This window comes from Leptinotarsa decemlineata, unplaced genomic scaffold, assembly GCF_025532065.1.
Source record: "Leptinotarsa decemlineata unplaced genomic scaffold, Ldec_3_MD MMD2_tig00001064_RagTag_RagTag, whole genome shotgun sequence".
NCBI lineage: Eukaryota > Metazoa > Arthropoda > Insecta > Coleoptera > Chrysomelidae > Leptinotarsa > Leptinotarsa decemlineata.
Window position 1 is genome coordinate 2,010,931 of NW_027412558.1, and position 25,127 is coordinate 2,036,057.

The following is a 25,127-nucleotide window of genomic DNA, read 5'->3' on the forward strand; positions in this document are numbered from 1 at the left end:
TTGTGTTTAATAGACCCTACAAAATACAAATTAAACAGAACACAGAGTCAGATGCTACAAATGAAATACGCACATATACAGACGGCTCAAAAACCAAAGAAGGCTCAGGATGTGGAGTGTACTCCAGATCACTAAGCCTAAGGATTGAGTGGGAAATGGAAAAAAATACCAGCGTGGTCCAAATAGAACTGGCTGGTATCTCAATCGCCACAAAAGAAATAACCAGGAAAGGAATTTCTGGTAAAAACATAACAATCTGCACTAATAGCAGAGAAGCCCTATTAGCCTTGAACATACAACGTGCTACCTCAGGGCTAGTACTAGAGTGCTGAATTATCCTGAGGTGGATTAAAGGACATGACAGGAGTAAAGGTAATCGCACTGTCGACTCTTTAGCCAAGAAAGCGGCTGGGCTAAGAATTTTAGGACCCAGTGGAATCTACGGCCTGATGACTTCGACAATTGAGGAACTAGCCAAATATTACATATACGCTCAATCCCTTAAGAGATGGGATGGGTCACCCTGGGCGACTCTAGGAAGCTGGCGCCAAAGAAATATCTGGTGATGACCAGGAAAAATCTACGCTTAACAGTAGGATTTCTGACTGGCCACTGTCAACTAAGGAAACACCTCCACAATATGGGGCGAGTGAACATTATTTATGCAAGATGTGTGAACAGGAAGATGGGACTGTCAGGCATGTCCTGTGCGAGTGCCCGGAGTTATCGTCAATAAGAGAGTGTGTGTTCGGCGAGTCTTGGCCTACACCTGCCGATATAAAGGAGATGTCTCCCAGTGACCTGTCCACCTTCCTGGAAAGGACAGGATGGACGATGACCAAGGAGGACAACTCCTCGGGAGGATGTACAATGGGTCACATGTGGCCTAAGTGCTGTGGGTCTACACTTTCAGTCGTAATTACCTTGTCTGGGAACATGTTTTGCAACCGCCGATTGAAGTGACCCTTTAAAATCTACATGAGCTGTGTGTACATTCGCCAAAGAAATATTGTATTTTGTTTGTATTCGCTTACTCTCTTGGATATTTCTTCTGGAACAAAGAACACTTTCTAGCCGCACTATGTCTTGTAAAAATAAAGAAACGCCTCCGAGGAAAAAAGCTGTTTTCACTTATCCTGCGGTCATTTCGTTGAAAAAGCCCAGTGATTTCAATCGTCCCCCATCGACATTATTCCGAATTCCATAATACTTAGTTTTATCTGAGATGCATCGGCGAGGATTTCAGCAGGATGACGGTCAGCTTAGGCCTTCGGGCTTTTATCCTTTGGAATGACCCAACTAGGAGGATTACGCCGCCTCCTTCGCGTTTCGGATACTCTGCTGTATTGCGGGGTGGGGCGTCGTTTTACTCAAAAGGGAGTGCTTGCGGAAATGGGGAGAGATACCTGGACTCTCAGAAGTTCGGTATAGATTCGAAACTTTGAGGGTTTCAATTGTTATCGAGGTTTCTGATAGATTCCTTTCACTACTGGGTTCATTAAGAAGATTTGAATTAGTTTCTGGTGATGAATTCATAATTGAGAATCAATATATAAAGGTTTGGAGTAGTTCATTTCAACTCGGCCGTTGACCAGGAAAGTATATCAGTCAGTCATACAAATCGTTCTGTCACATGTCAGGTTACGTAATAATTTTTTATTATATTCATAAAAGTATTGTAATAATTTACCTCAAAATTGTTCATAAAAACAATGAAACCATTTTTAGAATCAGAAGTACGTACTACTCATAGTAAAAACTGCCAATTTCTTCAAAAATACTCGATTGCACATGTAGAAATTGTAATTTCAGTTTATTTCCTATTGAAAAATTATTTATAGAGCGACATACATTCCAAGAGATTGATAATAACTTGGGGATGATTAATTGAAATTGATGATGGTTCCTCTGTGATATTCATATCGAACAAATGAGATTTTTAATATACCTCCCACATGCAGCGCTAGACAAATTCTTCTCTATTATCAGACGTTTGTAATGCGTTCGGATGAACCCTGTCTGCCCAGGAATATTAATAGCTACATTTTTGTTCGTATCCTGTATTATTATCTACCATGACTGATTAGCTCTTGAAGTGAACTTCCTTCAGGTGTTTTTTTTTTGGGTGGCAACTGATGATTAGTCTCTGGAAGGAAATTAGTTGAGAGTAATGTTACGAACAAAAGAAATGAATATAATATAATGCATGTGATGAGTTGCATATGACGGTTTTTGGATTGATTTATTTTATTCACAGATTCGAACAAATTACATTTTGTCTTTTACACTATTTTTTTCTACTCAATATTCATGGTGTGTATCATTAGACTGAGTAATTGAGTATGAAGTGGTAATGAAAGCATATAGAAAATAGAACGTATCATTCAGAAAAAATAAAAAGAGATAATTCATACAATAAATCAGTTAACAAAAAGTACGGACATAGGACAATAAATAATTGAAAGTATTTTTAATAATACCTTTCCATATATGTATGGGTTCAGCGATGACCGTTTGAAAATACTCCAAAATTCTTTAATTTCTGTTACATTAAATAAATGGCATAGTGGTCCAGCGTAAGTTTTTGAGTTGAATGAGATAGCGCTCTCTTTTTAATATAGTCTAGTCTATAGACATATTATTTTTGTGGTTTCTGATGAAAAAATTTCAATCTTTTCGATGACATATTACCAAAAATTATATATATTCATTCAAATAATATTTCTTATTTTCATAACGTCCTGATTATCATTCTACACATAAACTTTTCTGTTCTCTTTGCTGTAACAATCGCCGTTACAAAAAATATATATCCATTCTGAAAATACCAGTGGAATAGTGCAGATTCTTCTGTAAAAGCATTTCCAGCTCGAACATTGTTGAGGTTAAGAAATTTATGTTGCGGTGCCTTTGTATTCAGGCATTTTTATGACGTCACTGCGAAACAATTATGTGATACTCTCGTAGAATAAATACCATAAGAATGATGGGCACGTTCACCATTTACGCGAAATGTTATAGGTTATGTTGTCCTGAGAGGTTGTCTGTGAAATAATATATCATCTGTATCATTTGGTGATTCATAAAAAGAATCAGACTTGTATTCCTTTTATTCCATCTCAATTTTTGTTTAAATCCTCCATGAAACGAAACCAATTTGTATTGAACATTCCATAAATTGAAACGGTGCATAAGATATTGAAAAAGTTCCCAATTCTTTTCACCGAGTAAGAGGAAATATTCGTTTCATTATACAAATCGCTATTGGAGCTCTATGGTAATATTTTTGATCTGGGCTTCGAAGTTTTTATTGATTTGGAAGTTTCAAGTTACCGATCAAACCGAAATTGAAAGAATAAATTCAATTTTTCCATTGACTGAAACTGTCTTTCTAGTTCTAAAGAGACTCGGTCTAGAATCGATCACTTCTTTTCCATTTCAATAATCTACATGATACGTAATCTACTTTGTAACAGACATCGGCGTCCCGCAAAGATTGTTCGTGCGGTGTTTGGAAATCAAACTCGTGTTCGAAATGAAATAAGTATCGCATCCCACCTCTGACACCGCTGTGTATGTGGTGAATAAATTTGGAAATTACAGTTTCAATAATGAACATAGTTTGCATTGTTTTCCATTTCAAAAACTGAATAAAATCTAATTGAGAGTATATTATGATACATCTATATCTAGTTACCTTGAATATCTAATTTTTCTCGATGTTACGAAGAAATGTTCAGTGAGAAAAATGAAATCAAGTGTCGGCCATTTTTGAATCACTCATTTCAGTAATTCCGAAAGGTTTCGCGTCCTGCCATCCATGTTGTGAAGAAAAACAATTTTCATTTCGTTATTTTCCACCTACGCTCGCGCCGCCGAGTTTACCGAGTCTCCTAGAGTTTCCTAAAGACCTTCAAAAGAATCAATCAAATGCGATTCTAATTTGAGCCGCTTCGCTTAGACGTTATCAGTTTTTCCGGGTGAACAAGTCCCCTGAATGGGGGCGACACTGCGAGTTTCTATTGAAAACTCTTTCCTAATAAATCTCTCCTTTCTGGAAACGGATGATATTCACTTCTCTGCGCCCGACAATAGAAATACTATATCAAAATCTTGGATGGTGTAGTTCTTTTTATTCCGCTAATCTTACTGATATTGGATTTTCTCTGAGGATTCACTGTCGTCGGGATGTACGGTCGAAGTGATTTTCTTTTTTCACTTACCGAACACGTTTCAATTAGGAAGTGAATGAATACTTTGATTGGAACCCGCAGACTGAAAAGTCTCTCAAAGGAATCACCTCAAAAGTAATTATAATTATTTCAGATGAAACAAAAATTTTTTTATCTTCTCATCTTTCATGGGCTCCTGCCCTAATGTCTTACTTTATTGAATTTCTCCTTTAAAAACTCTTCATAAAAATACTATTTTGGTAAAGTAAGGTAAGGAAACAAATGTCTTAAATTATCATGATTGTTGGAATTGTTTTTTCACTAAATAGAATTCAAAACTGCTGACATGCTTGAAGATTTTTTTAACTTTGGTGGATGACATTACACGGTACTCCCAGACCAATCTCGATGATTTTTTTGGGTTATCAGTACCCCAGCCTGGCTATCTGTGAAAATCTTGACCCACTTATTTCGTTGAGACCTCAAATTACTGTTTTTTGTACAATGCAGGATTGTTCTACACTATGACCTGAAAAACGAACATATATTCATCGTTTTTGTCTACACAGTATTGTTCAAATTCGAGATTAGAGAATTTAATTAACTCACAGCAGGTGTGAAGAAAAGCACAGACCTCTGAAACTTACAAAAGAGGCTTGCAAAAAACGAATAAGCTCAAGTTATGAAACTCATATGGCATCGTTTACTGCTACAAGTTAGAATTTAAGAAAGAAACTATAGATGGTGACAAAAAACAAACTTTTTCAAAATGCAAGAAAAAAAGTGAACAAAATTATTATCCTGTAAAATTTTCCACAAAACGATTCTTTCTGCAGAATCAATCACAAGAAAACAATCACATGAACATTGATACAATGGTGGATACTTCATTTACGTTTCAATCTTCGTCATTATTTTCTTTCAGTTACGTCGTTGTCGATTGAATATTGTTGAAATAATTCTGAAATAATCTATCAAATCAGCAATATTTACTGAAAATTGAGGTGTGATTTCTGGAATACGAATCAGGTTGGTAGCGAAGTAGGTGGAAAGTAAGCCATTATTTAACATCTCGTTCGAGTTACTAAAATAGAAGCAAAAATCAAATGGCTACCGATCCACTGACGTATCATTCATCATATAAATGAGCTGAACGGAAGTTCGAATAAATTAATTAACGATTCCTACGAAGCCTAATTAACCATAATTACGCAAGTCTGAAAGCCTTTTCGAATTAATAAAAGACGACGGCAGTGGAAAATCGAGTAAAAATACTTGAAAGTTGTGACGATGCCTCAAAGAAGCTTTTTGATGCCGTTTTAAATCTGACTTAAACATTAATGCGACTTGCTATCTCCCTATTTATCCACTGAATAAATCACTCTCCGGCCCGGTTTGCTGAAAAGACACTCGATTAAAGCCGTTCGGGGGATTCATACAGGGCGGGGCTGTGAACTTGTGTATTTTTTTGACATATTCTTCATTGGTGACTAATAGTTTCGTTTTCGAAGATTCAACCACGTTTTTTCACAATTTCATGCTGCGTATCTTCAAACACTTCACAATTAGAATAAATAGGTAAAATATCAATTATACAGTGAGGACGTAAAAAGTCCTCCCCCCCCCCTCCCTTAACTTTTGAACGGAATAAATTATCGAGGTCATGTGAAATTCAGGTAAAAAGTACTAATCTTACTACCTTTTTACCTAAATTTCACCCGACCTCGATAGATTGTTCCGTTCAGAAGTTAAGGGGGAAATACTTTTTTCGACCTCGCTGTATATGTATAGTCAATAAAACGTGCAATGAAACTACAATAAAACGAATAAAATGAAATAATCAAGATAAAAAATGAAAATTACCACAGAGTACAAATAAATAAAAAGAATACAAATAAAAATGAGTAAAAAATTAAAAATATAAATATTAATGAAAATTGAAAAAGATTTCAAACGACATTTCGACATATCCACAATCTGCATCAGATCGGAAAGACCATCTGCTTGAGAACCAACATTTGAAAACAACAGGAATTCGACCATAATTTCCGTCAATATACAGGCCATTACTGAATTCAAGTATACTGTTGAAGTTTATGATCTTACGCCCGGAATCTTCAGAAGTTCCTAACTCCCTGACTATCGAAAAAATATATCACAGATATTCTGCGAATGGTAGCATACGACTCCATATTTCCAAAATCGTTTTTATTTACCAAGTTTAGTTTTTCTGTAATCAAAGAACCTTCTATGATGAATCAATGTTTTGTTTCAGAGCTACTTAGAGAACCGAATAAGCGAACTCGAATCAACGCTGGAGACTGCCCAGAAGAACGAACTGAGGGACAAGCAAACGATCAACAAACTCACCAAACAACTTAATAGGGTAAGTGGATGTATAAATAATCCGGGATTGATGAAGACGCGATACCGTACCGGTTTCTTAAGTAGGCTTTCGAATAAGGTTCCCTTTTTTTTACTGAAATATATCAGCGATGTCTCATCTCGGGACGAGTTTTTTGCAGCATAAAATTCGGCCGTCGCCGAAGACACCCATAAAGCTACAAAGTTTTGAGAAGAAGTAGCTTTCTACGTGTTTCTTTTTTGAATAATTTAGTCGGGTCCGGATTTCGTGTGATCGTCGGAATAGGTTGGACCCTTGTCTTGCGAATATATTCTGGCGACATGTTGGTTATTTTATGCAGATGATAATCTCTGTGGAAGGCTCGAGACAGAAAAAGTGAGGTCGTCTTCAGGTGAGGTTTTTGTTCAAATAACCTGAACTTTGTCACCGATTGTTTTGAATCGATTCGCTTATTAATTCTTTCTCAATAATGTTTTATAGCGGGTAATTCCGGAAAATATCAAAATATGTTGATGAAATACTTGACATTCAATTTTGATGGGTACTACAAAAATATGACCATTTTCTTTCTTATGTTCAGCTCGGTATGCGAGATTCATAGTATTTATCATTTCTGTACCGCGTTTTCTAACACCCGTGTTTCCAAACACCAACATAACAATATTGGCAATCACTGCAGTTCAATTTGTTCTTTCTTATCAGTACATTGTATATGTCATTGCCATATATCAGTGTGCTTTTGTTCGCAAAAGCTATTTTGCTATTGAATATCGTGGCCTCTTTTTCAAATTTGAGAGATGCTATTCATATTCACATGTTATTTTCTTGATATAATACTGCCGTATAGTTGTTTCTTTCTAGTGTTTTAGTCAGCGTTCTTTTTATTTCAGATAATGTAAATTTTGTTCAAAAATTATATTTTCTCGATTTGAATAGTTTCTTAGTCGTCCTTCTCAATAAATCATTCGAGTTTGTTATAAGTATTATCCTTTTCATTTGGAAAAACTATTTTGATATTTTTGATCATATCCGAGATACTGAAAAAATATAGCTTTTGCGTTTTCTATATTCATATTATAAAGAGAAAGCATTCGATTTTTGATATGATTGTCTCAAAAATGTAAAACTTTTCCATTTTCCGGTTTTGTAGGAAATCAATTAGTTTCGAGACTAGAACTGGTTTAGTAAAATTTAAAGTTGTTATCCTCGGTCGGTCTGTAGCCGGTCGGTTAGACGTGGGTGCTTTGTTCACTCTCTCAATCGACCGTTGTGTGAGTCGTGCGGTTCAAGCCGCAGGCCGGACGACCGATTTTCACTTGCTATCGTCCAACCCGTGTTAGGAATCACATGTTAAAAGGTAATACCTCGTTAGTCCTTAGCTTGCACAAGCTCCGACTTCTGAGGGTTTTCGTTCGTAGGGGTGCGACAACTGGTTGACGGAAAAACATATTTTTTCTAATTGTCTTGACCAAATTCCCTGCTCATAACAACAGATGAACGACAGGCTGACGACAGAGTTCTTCCAAAAATTTCATTATCGATCATTTCCTCCAAATCAGGAAACTCTTAGGTCTCCCGCCGACTTCGGTCATTCCCTCCCGACATCAATCAGACTGTCGTGTTTACGAATCCGCAAGTCAATTAAATCCGTAAGGTCTGGCGAACTTTGAATACAATACTGTCGAGGTTACGACCCGCGTGTTATGCAGAGTATATCTAAGCTCAGTTGGTGCACATTTCGAAGGTACAAAGGGCCTTGTGTTCACCGCAGAATCTCGAGCGAGAACTGCCAAGAGAATTATTCGGGCGGTGAAAGGCTGACAGACAGACATACAGACATCGGCAATGGAGAATGGGAAACGCATTAGTACAGTGCGATGTCATTTTGTGGTTTTTCTGGCGCTTGTTCCGTGATAACGAAGGTTTTGAATTGAGAAGGGCCAGAAAATGATTGAGTGTTCTCTAGACTCTTCTTACTCGGTTGTCCTTTTAAGAAATACTATAAGTATATTTCATATTGTATAGTGATCGAATCAGACCAGGTACAGATTGCTTTTCGAATTGATATTTCATTGAAATACTCTAAATGAGCTTTATTCTCAATTCTCATCAAGTATTGTTGATTAAGTGAACATCTTTTTAAATAACAGAATGCAGAAAGGTTGTGTTAAAAGCTAAGATTTCGAACTGATCAACATGTTCAGAGTTGGGCAGGCATACTTCATGATTCCATTTTGGGCCTTCTTTCTTTTCAGATATATGAGTATTGGGGTATCGTCACAAATGCAAGTTAACGATTCACTCAGTTTCTCAGTGCGAAAATCGAGTCCTCGTTGTTATTTCAGCTACACTGTTGCTTATAACTCGAAAAATGTATAGCATTCAAGTACTTATAGGGTCTAATATTGTAAAACTTTGTTATTGAACAATTCATCACATATTGATGGTCGTAGTTGGGTGCAATGATTATTTATCAAAAATGCCCACATCACAATTATTTCATGACTACCCTCTCAAGAAACTGGATTACAAATGTGTATTTAAGAAATATCTCTTGAGAATAACTTGTTGATTCAACAATAATCTATGATATAACGACGTCGCCGTGAGTTAAAGATTGGACTGTTTAAAAATTATTCAAATACATGAAACTCATTCTATTCAATCGAAAACTGAATTTTCGCAATTTTCAGTATATGCAATATCTGTATACCATTATTGCACTCCCAACGATCATTCTGAAACAGCTGAATTGCATACCACTGATTTCATTCAGACTCTAATAACCTAGAAAGACTTTCAAACTCGATAATTGAAGGATTATTTATGAAATGGTTACGGTCGATATCAAACATTCTAGTCGTTTTTCAGTAGGAGGCCAATTCAAACACCAAAAACGAACTCTCACATGCTAATATCCAATAAACTTCGTCTCCTTTTGCTCGTAGCGCATTTGTGAGGCCATCCACTATATTATTCATGGTAAGAAGAATTTTCCCGACTGGCGTGTTATTTGAAGCTTTGCAGTAGTTTCTAGACAGACTGGGCATCAGACACTAGAAAGCACAAAAGGAATCTCCTTTTTATTAGTCTCATACATATTAATCGACACATTAACGCTAGAGAAGGGGTTTATTGCAATTCCAAATGGTATCTTTTTGGCGAATGAGCTATTGCTGAACGAATACGAATTATTCAAAATAGTGGAAAAGAACTGAATCTATGAAGATCGTGCTTTGTAGTGACTGCAGGCAACGAAAATACAGTGTTTTGGAAAGACGCAAATTCTTTTTTTTTCCCTATTAAAATTGTCCGTATAATTTGCAGGACCGCACCTAGAAAGCAAAACTTGTTTTGTGTGTCTCGAAAAATTCTGGAGGTGTACTCATATAAAGACTGGTTGGTGGTAAAAACAATATCGAATCGATTGTTTCTATTGATTCGATATTATTATAGTTATCAAATACAACTAGATCTAATCGACTATCATTTTGGACTTCTTTCTAATTTAAAAACAGTATGCTGAGTTATTTGACAGCTTGACAGCTTCTGGAACAGCTTGTTGTTGATTGCAGGGCAAACAAAATGTATTACAATGAACACTGATGAATTGAACAAATATTTGAGAAGAGTTATCAATAGTAGGAAGAAATGAAAGTTATATGAGACCATTGGTAAAGAAGAAGGCACAATAAACTGAAAAAGCTAACCGAAGAGAAAAGTAATAAGAAAAATGAACCCCGACACTTCAGAATACCCACAAAACAGGATTCATTCATTGAATTATTCTTTTAACTCGGTATAGACAACCAGTTTTTCTGTACATTTGATGACCTTTGGCAACAATAAAATACGGCGTAGGTCTATACCGACTCGCCCGGAAAAACTTCGCCACCACCGTCGATTTTTCAACATTTATCCGTCCATAAATTGCGTTGGTCGCCAAATTAAAAACACACTAACGAACAAAGTAAGTGCGAAATGGAATTTTTTTCACAAAACCCCTCTAAATAGATTTTCGGCGGAAAATATTCATACGCGGGTAGGTTGGATTAATGGCCATTACAAATGACCGCAGAGCCGGGATGGAGGGTGTCGCGCGAGGGGGTTTGTTTTGTTGTCGATAAAGCGGGGAACTCCCCCAGTTCGGGATACGTCGGCCGTGAATAAAATTCTTCAATGGGGAGCCCGTTAAATACAGAGTACCTTCATACGTTGCGAATTATGAGATTTGTGCGTATATTACATTTCGCGTGGCAGGGTGGGTTTTCATTACCGAATTGTGTTTATTTTGGAAAAGCGGTGTTGTTCTAGCTGCTCGATGCTATCCATTTATATTCTCTATTGTAATACTCGTGGAAGATAAATAGAATAAAATTCGAATCTGCATAACTGAAATATATATTGAAGAAAAGAGAAATGAAACTTTCTATGTTTTAAAACACTTATTTGTAATTAACGTTACTGCAGTTTCGTCCTATACGGACATTTTCAAACTTACACAATAAACTCATGATGGTTCATTACATTCGTCATTATATACCAGCCCCGTAAGTACTAAGAAAAAAACAGAGATCTTTTATGTCCTTCAGACTAGGAAAAAAATGATTCGACGTTTTCAAACCATTTCTTAGCATGCAACCACAAGTTTCCGAATCTAAACGATGCGGAAATTCTGCACTATGCCAGGAAGGGTTGCAAACTCAATTATTTACAATCCTTGGAAATTCACAAGCATAAACATTGGGGGTGCAACCTGTTAAATGATCATATCTATTGTTTACTCGCCGGTTTTTAAATTGGCACATCCGCATTGTGAACTGTAAATTCAGGTACTCAATCAAGTCAAGTACCTCTATTTCTATTAGTACCTACAGGGGTGGTATATAATGGCGAATGTTATGAATCATTGTTAGTTTATTGTATAAGTTTGAAAATATCCGTATAGGACGAAACTGCAGTAACGTTAGTTACAAATAAAAGTGGTAAAAAACATAGAGAGTTTCATTTCTCTTGTCTTCATTATGATTTCCTACCACTTAGTAACGGCTACATCCATCAATTTATTGAAATATATATTAATTATTTTTGACAATATTTCGTACAAAAGGGCGCTAAAAGACATTTTTTTGCCGATCTGCGCCTTTTGTGGCGAATGGAACTCTTCCAAATTTGGAATTTACGCAAACGCAGCATGATAGCGAAAATATTACTGCAGCGTTCCGCAACAAATGGAATTTTTGAACATGCAGAGAAGTCGTTCAAGCCAATAGTGTTGCCAGAATGCCAGTAAAAGATCTAGTCCTCGATAAAAAATGTTGAAAAATAAAATTAATTGAACTCCGATGAATAATTCAAAAGTCTCTTGTCTTCAACTGGTAGACCAGCATGTATATCCTTACCGAAAGGTACTTTATAATATTCAAATTGAAAGGCTCTAATGTGTACTTTTAATTTGTATATCATTGTAATGAAATGAAACATGATTCATGATTTGTTATAATTAAGTATCCGTAGATTTTGTGCGACGTAACATCAAGTCGCTTCCATTTGCATTGGACCATTTGTTTACTCAAAATAGACGGGAAAGCGAGACAAATGTCTGCGCTTGTTTTTCCTCCGATTTCCTCAATAAGAGTTCATGTAATGAAGGATCCAATGCCTATTAGACTATTTATTCACCTAGACACCTACAGTCTGCGACTTGAACACCTACACCACAAATTGCAGGTCTTTTGATCCATTAGTAAACCAAAAGATATCTACTCTTAGTATTTTCCTCTACCAGAGGTGCCAGTTCTCTCCACTCATGATCCTCATGATCTGGACTGTGTGAGACAGGTCCAGGTTGACTATTGGAAGCATTTGGTCCTTGGTCTTTCCTGAAATGCTGTGAGTTTCATTGTCAACCAGTAGTCTGTTTTGTGCAATTGTCAATATGAACAAATCTGTATATTATCCCCATTCAACATCTTTCTTTTCCTCCAGACAGATGTAGAGGGGGGTGGGTCTGGAAGGATTTTTGAGGCGGCTGACTGTGGTGCAGATGGGATCGGAGATAGCCAATCCTGTTCCTCTATGTTAGAGAGTTTGGCTTGACCTGTGTTGTAAAGCTTTCGGTCATCAAACAATTATTTCGTATGTGATCATTGGTTCAACAATCATCACACATATGGAGCGAAATTTGTTTAGGCTCTGAGTCCCAAGATTTGTCTCAGATTCTTCGACCTGTCAATATAGTCTGACTTTCTGTAGGAAACGTCTAGAGGGAGCCTGATTTTGCTGAAGTTTATGAATGTTTGCTTCCTTTGGCAACAAATATCCACATCAACATTCAAAGAATGTCAACAGTCTTGGAAATCGAAAAAGTGTGTTGAAGTCTTTTTTAAAATCTATTCCGTTCTCAAGCCTCTTCACCTGGTCACCCCGTACCACAGAGAGGAGATATCGCCTCGAAATTATCTCGAAAGATGACGCTTCGACCAATTACTGGCTCCGAAAGCTTTAAAGTACACACCTCATACAGAATTTAGGCACGTAGGGGCAATAACGTCCTTCATAAATAACGACAACGGTTTTCGCTCATTAATTTGGACCCGCATTGATCGCGCCCGTACACTAAAGCGTCATAGTAGACCGTGCAGAGATAAGGCCCTCTAGTCGGGATCGTGTACCGTTTTGCACAGAACGGATTACCCGAATCGAGGAGGTCGTTGTTTTATCTAGATCGGGTGCGGAAGCTCGTGGTGAATTTTTGTGTTAATTTTCAACAGGAGGGCGGTTATTTGTGTGAAAATTAATTGATTCTTCCAGTAGAGGTATATATGGTGTTAATTTGATAACGTTCCATTTTGGATCATGCAGCCTCCAGAGAGTTCCATTTACTTTCAAAGGCCACATTTTCTAAATTGGTCATCAATGGAATCTCATCAATCCTCTCAATATACCTCAATGAATATACCTTAATAAAAAATATAAAATATTTTCTCTTAGTTCTATACAAATTTATAACATCTCACGGATCTGTAATCCCATATATTGTCCTGATTATTTGTGATTAATAATTATTAATAGGTATGGGGCTAGGAATCTATGTATATTCATTCCAGGAATTATTTCCTGCTTTTTGTTGAAAACATATCAATTATTTTAATTATAATGAAACGCAAATCGATACACCTTGACACCAATGTCAACATGGTGGTAACAATACTTAAATAAACTGAAGCTACCAGGATCAACCACCATTTCTTGCAATTTTGGAATAATGTCATTGGAAAAATATGTTCTGAAACATGCAATAATAATTTTAAACAAAAAAAGTAATGATCGTATGTGGTTTACAGAGCAGTTAGAAGATTTAGGCACATCCGCTTCAGAACGGCAAGTAAAATTATTGAATAATCTACGCCATTATGAAAAAAAAAATCCTTCAATATCATTTGAATTTTGTGAAACAGTGATGGATTTTACAAGGATCAGTACTGGGATCAGTACTGGGACCTACCCTGTTTCTTCTCTATATCAATGACTTGACTACCATTGATATTGAGGATAAATTTACTTTATTCGCCGACGACACTACACTATTATGACGCAATACCAACACAAATGTGGACGAAGAAAAAAAACTAAACTCGCCAGGTTGTCTGGTGAGTTTAGTTTTTTTACACGCTATATTGGAAATTCAGATTTTTTTTTATTCTACTCGACATCTCAGACACATAATAAACACTTACCCCCACTATAGGCGGCACACGATAAAAATCAATGATAGATGTGGGCCTTTTGCTGTAAGTGAGGAACATTTTTGTGAACCTCATCAATTCATTTGACAACGGTTTCTTTTTGGTATTTTTTGCTCTCTCATCAGAACAAACGTGATGTCAGCAATGTGCGGAAAAATCCAACGGGTAAGCTATTAGGTCAACACGTCGTTAAGAGTTTTTTGATGTCCCATATGTATTTTACGCGTATGCGAGTCGTTAGTTTAGATTAAAGCGAACGGGAATACGGGATTTTATGCTGGGAAATGAAATTATCGCGTTTTCCATCCCTGCAACTAACGAGCTGTAAAAAACCCGTCCGGAAATTAGAAGGTAAGCACCAGGTGTTTGCACGTACCCATTTTTAAATAACTTGTGTTTTTGTGATAGTCGCTATTTAACTTTTTAGCCTGATAGAGATAGTTGATACGAACTGAAATTTAAAAAACTATGATAGTGAATCATTTTCATTCGCCAACAAACCTACCGAATTACTGGTTCTTATTGCAAAAGCTTCCTAGAAGAAATTTATCCTACATTCCTGACACCAAATATCGATTTTCAAATGATGATACCGAAACAAGTCGAATCAATTATTATTTCTTGTGGATTTCCAAAATTCAACAGGAATATTTCAAAGTTATGTTTTACAGGAATAATTGTACTACATTGGATGATTATAACTGAGATAAGACAGCAGTATCTTTGCTTTGCTTTCACAAAGTTGCTCTCATATTCCCCAAAGTTAGAATCAAACCTACCGAGAAGGGGTGTGAAGAGATCACTCCGTCATAACTTGACGTCTCTCTCAGGTACTGAGTAAAATCAACCATTAATTGTCATAGAAACTAAACGAGGTCACCAGGAGATTTGAAACAGTGAAATGATAGATCGGGAACCAGGAGATCTACTTCAAAAGGAATAAACCTGGCAACACTGGATACGACGCTCCTCTCGTGCGATTTTTTCTTCATTTGCAATGGATTGATTCGCGATATGTCACAGTCTGATTGCATTACGGCTTCGGTGTGAAAAATTCGATGTTTTCGCTCGCGGCATTATGAGTAACACTTCGCTTCTATTATGAGAGATTCAATAGTTATTCTACTATTTCGGTCGGAGACAAATCCAGCGAATCAAAAATGATGAAAATCGGTCCAGTCGTTCTTGAGTTTTAAATCTAAAACCAACAACATTTTGCGACTTTGTTTTATATATCATATATCTAAAAATGATATGTGAACATTAGTGTGCCTACACACATTTTGACTCCTCTATAAAACACTTTTTTTTGTTTGGACTAACGAATTAGTTTTCATAATTGTTTTGGGGATTTTTCCAAGTATATTCATTTTCTACATATCCTAATACAAATATTTCAATATTCCTGGCGTTTGTCCTGACTATCAGAGAGCCAATCTCCTCGAAACTTAATCAACGAAAGCTATCCACGTTGATTACAACCTGCTCGTTCACAAAGCCCGAAACACCCTTGCTCCATCAACGAAACAACTCCTTCACGATTTTGATAAATTAAAAACACCACTCTAACACTCCCAATTTCTAGCTCGACGACACAAAGTTCCTACTGAACAATCGGAATGAATCGTCTCTTGATAGTATACTCCAACAATAGCACCAAAAGTTTATAAAAGCAGAAATGTCTCACTCTCATTATTCGCTGTTCATTTTTATTTTTCTTTCATTGATTCTATTTCACAGAAATATTACAGTTTTTCTTTTACCCAACGGAGTTATTTTTTTAATGCATGCCACCATCTAGAGAACATAGTCTATAGCCGTGGAATGTAGGCTTTCAAAACCTATCATATAAATTACTAGATTTATTCAAGTCTGATAAATATGGACCATATAAGGTTATTAGGAAGTTTCATCAGAAACAGCGGAAACCATGTCGCAAGTAGAAGGGATCCTATCGATAGTTCAATCAAAATATTCGAAAGCCATATTGAAATATGCTAACAACTAAATCGGATTGATTTAACCTTCTCAGAATTGCTGCGATGAAAATTTGTATATATGAGATTGTATATACTAGATTTGATCTGTTTCGTCGCGCAGATCTGGTCTAGTCCCTCGCCTATCACCCCTGGGGAACGGTTCCTTTCCTTCCTAGCCAAGAAATAGTAATCCGTAATCCTCGAAAAGTATAAGCCCGCACTTGGCAAACCCCGTTGAATAAAAAGACTAACACCATACTGCAGATTTTAGTCTGTAAATCTCTTTTGCAAAGTGTTCCGCGTTGTTTTTGCGTGCACGAGGATCAAATATTTATGCAGTCCGGATCATCCCGGATCGACCGCGGAAGTTGCTCCGGACGCAGACAGAAAACGATCACTGAAAATTTTATTGGAATAAATGTTGGCTGAATGCGTTATGAAGATAGTTGACGAGATTGATGATGGCTTTTGTTGGCGTGCTTTGCCACCAGATTATCAATCACAGTTATTCTTCATGAAACTGCAGGTTGTAACTCAATCAGACCGTTACTAGATCTACAGGAATATGAATTCTCAAATACCGATATCGTAGTGGAAATGTTTACCACCTAAAAAGTTATAGCATCAGAAATGTTCACGAATTTTGAAAAATCAACTGAAATATATTGAAAACTCTGTAAGGAAGGAACACTGTTCACTGACAGTGAAGTTACGTGAAATGAGATGTATTTCCATAATCCTTGAAAATGTTTATAAAACTCTAGTATGTATGTGTTGCCATTCTAAAACTCAGCATGTTTGCCGAACACCTAAAATTTCCCAAGCCTCCTAATGAATTTTCGGGCAACGACAAAATTTTAACAATGTTTGAACAGTCGCGGAATCGTCAGCAAAACTTTCCGGATAATGCGGCCTAAATGTTTTAACGACTAACTCACATTCACACAAGCGGTAATGTATATAGGCACAGTATTTTCACACGGGAACTTTTCCGGTTTGCATAACTGTTATTTTGAAAGTATTTATTTTCTTACTTTTCACGAATCACGTTCGGGCATAGTTAACTGATGATTTTGAGCTTTTTGATGGTACCTTCAAGTCCCGCGTGACACGTCGAAAAATTCAATATCAAAATTTCTTAGGAGAAATTAAACTTTATCGAAAGTGTACAACTGGATTTTCTCGAAATAGGTTAAAGAAATTCACATGAACAATATTTTACGGTTCACGAAATATTTCGGCAAATTTAATATGTACCAAATGTAATCCGGGTTTATCAATTATTGAAAAAATATTGAAGGAAAGTACATTGAAAAGCAGCTATTGGAATTTTAATATTTTATTTCAGTTCTCTTCTTATTTCATTTAACTTTTCATCATAAATATTTTATATGAAATGTTATTGCTTCATTGAATGATTGAATTATTTAACTGATTTTTACATCTTTCACCCATTAATGCAATTTAACTTTAGGTTCCTTTACATATTATCTATGCAAAAATTGTTCTTCAGAAGGTTATTTGTTAACTTTAAGTAAAATTTGCTATTGCCATTGACATGCTGTGCATTTGTTTCAATTTTAGTAACAGTTAAAATAATATACATACCTACTGTTGTTGTGAAAAATGAGAAATTAAACTTTTTATGTTTTTGCCACTTGTATTTGTAAATAACGTTATTGCAGATGTTTTTGCCACTTGTATTTGTAAATAACGTTATTGCAGATTCGTCCTATAAGGACATTTTCAGACGAATACAATAAACTCCCATTAATTACAAATGAAAGTGGTAAAAAAAATACCTACCACATAGTAACAACTGCTGCATCCATCAATTCATAATTTTTCTGACTTCTATCTATTTAAATATGCATTTCAACTTTGACTTTCGTCAAACTAAGTACTAATGAATATTTAGCTAAGTACCTATACACAATTCTTCAGAATCATTCTATATAACACAAGTCGCCGTTTTACTAATTCAGCAATTACAATAAAAAAATCTTTGTAACAGTTCAGTGTTGAATTACCGATATACTTTCGTTTACGTTCCTGTCAAACTATTAATTCACTATCATTCAGCAATGATCTTTATTCACTCAAAGATGCCAAGTTTGATTCACGTTCAGTACATAGGCGGGTGTTTTATTGACTTCCCAAAGAAATATTAATGGAGAAAATTCATTCAGGAAAATGAAATTGTCTTTTGATAACAAAAATAAGAACTCAGCATATTTCTAGCATCCACTTTCCGTAAAATTGATCACCTTATGATTTGTCACTGCCATTATCAAAGTCGTTATTAGCACAGTCATCAAAACTACTTATTTTTGTAACATTTTCATTTTCGTTAACTATTTTTGGCTTGGTCAGAACCCCTTAGTATGTTTATTCTTGAGCAAAAAATACGGAGCCACTCCAGAAGTAAGTAGAATTGTCAAAAAACATGTATTTGAAATTTTCTATTACAATTTTTGAAGGGAAAGAGAGAATGAACAATTCTTGATGTGAATTGCCCTATAAATTGTTAAGGACCAACAATGTATACATTTAATTTGTACTTTAGGTAAATCGGGTTCACATTATTGCCTTTCTAAAATAGTATCTCACAATCTTTCTATCTCCGGCACTGCACGAAAATGGACATTTCAAAAGACATTTCAAAGCGACCGATATAAATCGTTGCTCATTACGGAGGGACAGCATTCCCGAGGTTCGAATACATAATTATTTCGATATTACAACTATTAATCTCGAATTTTTCAACGTGTCTGAGAATATGAATATAAACGGCCGTTATTCCACGACGAAATTGAAACATCAAAGCCCAACGGAGCGAGAACTGTCTCTTCAACCGTTGGTCTTTTTGTGGTTGAACGAGCGAATACCAAAGGAAAACCATTAGTTCGGAGATCTACGAGGACATAGATTGAATTAGAGTTGTGGACGTCATTATCAGGCGGTTTCTCTTTTTCGGACATCAGATTAATTTCACTTGAAGTTGAATAAGCAGTTGTGTCGTGATAATTATTGTATATGCGTTCCAAATAATAAAGTTAGTTGATCATTGACAGACATGTAAATCAATTACGATGTTGGTCAGAGTTCTTTTTGCGCCGAAGAAATTAACTGGCTGCCAGCCAGAGATAAAGTGTTTGTTTTTTTTACATAGCAATGCTCAATCACACTTCTAGAGTTTTCCTAATTCGCACTTTTCGATAAGGATCAATTGGTGGCCGAGTTTTTTGTATCATCGTTGAGATCAAGACAATTTTTTAACAACATTTTCGGTCAGATGGCGCCAAGTGGAATTATTGCGGTTCAATTCAAAATTGACTATATTCGATTCAAGTTAGGTGGTACCGGATATTATATCAAACAAAAATTACTTTCACCGCGACCTACGTCCATTATAAATAATACTAGAATATTTGTTGATTTCATTCGTTATCATTTGTTACTGATAACATTTCCTGCTAGCCGGATATCTGCGAAAGGCAGGCGCCTCGAAGGCGTAAAACCTTTCGAATCCCTAACGCTGAATGAGCGAAGTCGATAAATCTTGGTTGCGAAAAAACATTCACGACACAAATTCACCATATTTTCTCATAAAACTTTCCTTGGAAATCAATAAGAGTGAATTTGATTCACAGCACTGGTGCCCTACTTGTAATAATTCACGGGCTGCTTTCATTCGTTCCATCCGGGTGAAGATTTCGTCCTTATGGCGCATGCCAATAAGGACGAGGAATATTGTTGTCGAGGTTTGAGAAAAGCAGATCTGTCGCTTTCCGTTTTTCTGCTGAAACATTAATTTTCAGAGGCACATTCACGAGTTTTTATTGAACATCGGACCCGTTCACGGACCGAATTTCACTGGGTCATGGGAATTTCCCATGAATTAGCATAATGTAAAGGGAGAGGCGCAAATCTGACTTGATTTTTTTCGAATTTGTTCATGCAAGTGCAGAATTTGTGTAATTTTTTTCATTTACCTTGCCAACTGGCTTATTTGTTTTTATGGAACAGGATTAGATAACCAAAAGTTTCAGCGGAAAATTAAGGAGTTTTGTACAGGCGAATCATATCATCAATATATCTTTAAAGAACATTGGCAAAACCTCCTTTCAATAGAATTATTGTTTGAATAGTAGAAGTTTCAACACTCCTAAATGCCAGAAATTATTGACAGTCAGAAGAACTGGCATGAGAAGCAATTCCGTTAAAACAATAAAACAAGTGATAAGTCACTCAATGAATATTGGACCTGAATTATCGAGAAAAAATGGGTACTCAGGATACTTTTTTATATCAACCTTGTACTATTGGTCATCACTGAAGACATTCTGAGTAGAATTGTAGTATTGCCAACTTAAATCGTTGAGAAGCAGGTGATTTTTGCCTCTAACTAAATTCTAGTCAATTTTTCAACAGATAATCGACTGAAAGAAATTCTGAATTCCATCAAATGGCACTACAAAAGTTATAAACATTTTGTCGTATGCGAATAGGTATAATGTTATTGAAAAGAACACTCCAATGAAAGAGCCGAAGAATTCTACTGATCAAATGTCCGAAAAAATTAATGGAAAATAATAAGAAACCATTGGTACAATATTAATTATACAAAAATTACGGCTCGTCTGTGGACTAATTTGATATGGAAAAATTAAATAGTAACAATTGAATAGTAACAATATCAATTGAATTTATGATAAATATACTATAAATTGAATAAAATATATTCAAATATGAGGTCACGAACAGAAAGTAGACTTTTGGTGTACGTACTCAACATTAATTTGAAAAAAATACATATTTTGATTCTCACTTTGATAATTTTTGATGCACTTTAGTAGTACCACTGACTAGTCCTATCTGACCATGAAAAGTGAAAAGTGAAAAGTGACCATGGTGAATGAACGGTATTTTATGACTTCCTTCGTATGTAGATGATTAGAAAACATACCGGATGCAGAAAGTAAATGGATACGATAACGTTTGTAACAAGTGTATTCGATTAAATGTTTGATAATGTGTCTAATTAAAATATTTACGGGCATTTAATGTTTTGTACGCCTACATACCCATTATCCAATTTGATAGAAATAGGAGGAAGTTTCAAGGTTCGCAAAAATAATCAAATGGTTCAGTGTTTGTTGGTTGGAAAAATATCATTTTGCGTAGCACAGTAATAATGGGTTTTCAGTTGTATAATAATCAAACCAGATTTGTTATACTTGAATTATACTGTTACTTGTTGTTACTGTTATAAGATCTGTTTACTTTATTATTTAATGATAGTTATCACAAGAATATATGAAGCTGTATTGGAAGGAGTACTTTATCAGTCATTAGTTGCATCATGGGCAAGCATTATTCAAGAGCAACTATTGATTATTTACTTACTATTCGGTCCGGTCAAAAATTCTTATAAAAATATTTTGAAATTCGTTCAAAAATGCTACGTCTATGTTTGAGCCACCTTTTTTAAATATAAATTTAACAGAGTCAATCCTAATTACTTTGATAATGAATTCAACATAGCGATAAAAATATTGACCAATACATCTCAGCCTAGATTATAATCACGACAAAATAACAGATGCGTTTTTTCAGATTGTAAAATGTTCATGTTGAATGACAAAGTGTCTTCTGCTTCACTGAAACGGTGCATTATTATATGTATAAAAAATTGAGAAACAGGCTTTTAAAGAATATCGAACTAAAAATTGAAAATAATTTTTAAAAAATTAGCTTAAAACAATAATAATAGTATATTTCGTTCGTTATTGTTTCAAGCTTAGTAAAAAAAATATATATTTTTAACTTTCTAGTTCGATGTTCTTCAAAAGCCTGTTAATTACTTTTTTAAACTATATTTATTTTTCATTTTTTAGTTTCGTATGCTATAAAAGCGTGTTTTTTAGTCTTTTTAAATTATATTTATCTTATCTAAACTTTGGGATCAATAAGCCGTATATTTTTTAGAAAAATGACCATTGATATTTTCCGATTCCGGAGAGGGCGCCTGAAAATCAGCTACCAAGCCCAAGGCAACAGGCAAGCAAAGGAGGGTTACAAATAGGGCAGCAGGGGTGCCTGTTAATAAAAAAAATACTTTCTTCAAATGAAGAAACACATGTAAAGTGAGTTCGAATTATATCAAGGAGATTACGTACAGAGCCATCTTCCCACGAATAAATCAAGCAATAATGTCGATAATTTTGTCAAATACAGATCCCGAGCTTGAGAGTTACAAACAAACATACATACATACAGGTGAAACTAATAAAAGCGTGTAAAAAAGTTGATACTAGATACTTAGGAAACATTTCGTGTTACTGAAAGAATCTAGGCATCCAACTCCAGGTATCTGGCAAACAAATCGAAAAGTACATCGAAACGAAAGCGAAAGTTCATTCTACAGCACCGCAGACAGACTTATCGAAACCGAGAGCAGACGTCGTATGCACGAAAAGGCCGTTTCTTTAGTAACTCTCAATTCGATCGTGTTCGAATCCGTCCCCCGGCTCGACTACGCAAAGCGAAAATTCAATTTGATTTCGCGAGATAATAAACTACCGCTAGACATTTCTGTAGGTGTTTATTAATTTTTTTTGTTCCTGCGACAGCAATAACGAAACTCCGAGCGGAGTGTTGTTCTGCTCCGAGTTTAGTCTGATATAACGAGATGTTCAAAGTGGCTAGACGTATACTCGTTTCAAGATAAATGCTCGAGTGGATTTCGATATGGATTTGTTGAAGGAGAATTGCTATGGCATTTCTTACAAGGCTCTGAAAACGCTACAACATTATAACGTTATTACTCCTATTCTGGAAAATATGGATGGAACCTTATAAAGTTATTCAATACCTTTGTTCTGTGACGATTGTATAATAAACCGGAATAACAAAGCATATGCGTTTCATTTACATGTGTGGAAATATACGATAATAAAATGAGTAACTTCTCCAGCTCTCCCAGAGTATGCGGAACATTTGTAAATAAATTTGATATAAAGGATCCTCTCATCCAGAAATTCCGACCCGGCGTTCCAACCTTTTGTCCTCTACCAAAAACAACGACCCAGTCTGATTCTCATGTTCCAGCGAAAGCTAGGAAAATGAAAAAAAAAACTGAAACGCGGTACCGACACAAAATCTAGCGAGCGTTTTCGCCCTTTCGAAGGCCCTTAGAGCAGCGTCGAGACGTCTGCGAATGGCGTCGTGACCTGGCGCCGAAGTTCACTCCATACACGAGGTTGCGGTCTCCATTGAGGAACAGGATACTGAGTGTTCCTCGCATCTGTTCACCCACCGGATAATAAATAATTTCCAAAGTTTCGAACGGTGGCTGATACCGAATTTGGCAATTACAAGGCGTAGTTTCTCAGTATTGAAAAATGTATCTTGTCCATTCATACCGGGCTTATTTGAAGCATTCCTATAGTCCCACATCATTGTTTTTGATCCGGCTCGAAGGACCGAAATGTTTTGGTGAGGTTGGAAGTATACAAAGCTCACGAAATCGACAATCATTGTTGAACTGGGTGTGAGGTTTGTCAAATGAATAACTTGAAGATGAAATTAACAGTTTTCTTCATCCCCTGAAGACGACAACTTTGTTGATTAAGCTCACGTCGTTAAAAGTATTACAGTTTTGTGGATTCGGAGAAGTGCTTGTTTTGAATCTATCCTGCGTCAGAGGTTCCAATTTCACCTTTTATTCTTTTGACGAGTTCTATAAGCTGAAGAGTCAAAGATCGAAAGTTTCATCAAAGCTTTCTCTTCATTACCCTTCTCTGATATATTATGGAGATTTGGGAGTTTCACACACGAGTTAAAAGGACTGTAGTGGGCTGCTTGACGATTCACCGATCAGAATTCAGTTTAATCGTGACATTGAATTATGTAACAGCAAACAAGGAGATTTTTATTGCTTCGAAAGTTTTTGTGATTAAATTATTATTATTTCATCTAAAAATGGGTTATTGTTGATTGTTTTGAGTACCTCCTGGCTATGTGTAATGAACATTTTTTTGCTTAACCGTTGATTGATGTGTCGAGACTGGTGATAGGTGAATTATTATTTAGACGAACACAGTGACAACAACAAGACACAACAAAATAAAAATCAATAAAGAAACAAAATGTTTCTACTCAACTAAGTAATTGTAGGAAAAACCCTACAGAGGCCTCAATTTTTTGTTCCTTGTTGCATATATTTCCACATGGAAGAATGAAATCACTTCAAATGAGCAGGAACCTGTTATGCATATTACAACGTAAGTTACAGTTCTTTGATATCCGCTCTCACAACTCGTAGCGCCATCATCAGTGAACAATCCTCGTATGTATCATAAAAAAACCATTACTTCAATAATCATGTAGTGAAATGTGAACTCACGAACCTCCTAACCTGTAAATAGCTCACGGATTGTGAAAAATCTCAAGAATGGAAAGCTCTCTCTCTCTATTTAACAACACCTCATTTATGCGGAAAATGCTTCTCGAATATGACTTTATGGACATAAACAACCAAACAAGCGCCATCAGCCACCGAGCTTCGCCTTATATCCTTCGAATCCCAGAAGATCCTCGTGATTTATGGGACGGTCAATAAAATTTACGTGATGCGGGAAAGTGTTTGTGCCTCGTTGTGATGACGGATAGTCCACAAACACCCGGGCTCTGTTGTTGACGCCACCGGCATCGGAAAGAATAAATGGATCAAATACATTTATTGAATAGCGACGATGACTTGAAACAAAACGTGAGTAATTGACACCATCGATCTTGATGTTTTGTAATATATTTACGAATTTTCTCGAGTTTTTAGTTAACGTGTTGAGACACGTTT

The 25,127-nt window shown here is 35.9% G+C and overlaps 1 protein-coding gene and 1 long non-coding RNA gene across 6 annotated transcripts in view; one reads left to right on the plus strand and one right to left on the minus strand.

The window, feature by feature from the left end:
* LOC111510052 (uncharacterized) overlaps window positions 1-25,127 on the plus strand; it is a 344,477-nt gene that overhangs the window by 124,436 nt on the left and 194,914 nt on the right. For all 4 annotated transcript variants that reach the window (XM_074175514.1, XM_074175512.1, XM_074175511.1 and 1 more), the window contains exon 4: window positions 6,448-6,558. In XM_074175514.1, the coding sequence (XP_074031615.1) occupies window positions 6,448-6,558 (111 nt within the window). The remainder of the gene's footprint in view (window positions 1-6,447; window positions 6,559-25,127) is intronic.
* LOC141482384 (uncharacterized) overlaps window positions 1-25,127 on the minus strand; it is a 223,051-nt gene that overhangs the window by 24,348 nt on the left and 173,576 nt on the right. The gene's annotated exons all lie outside the window — the stretch shown is intronic.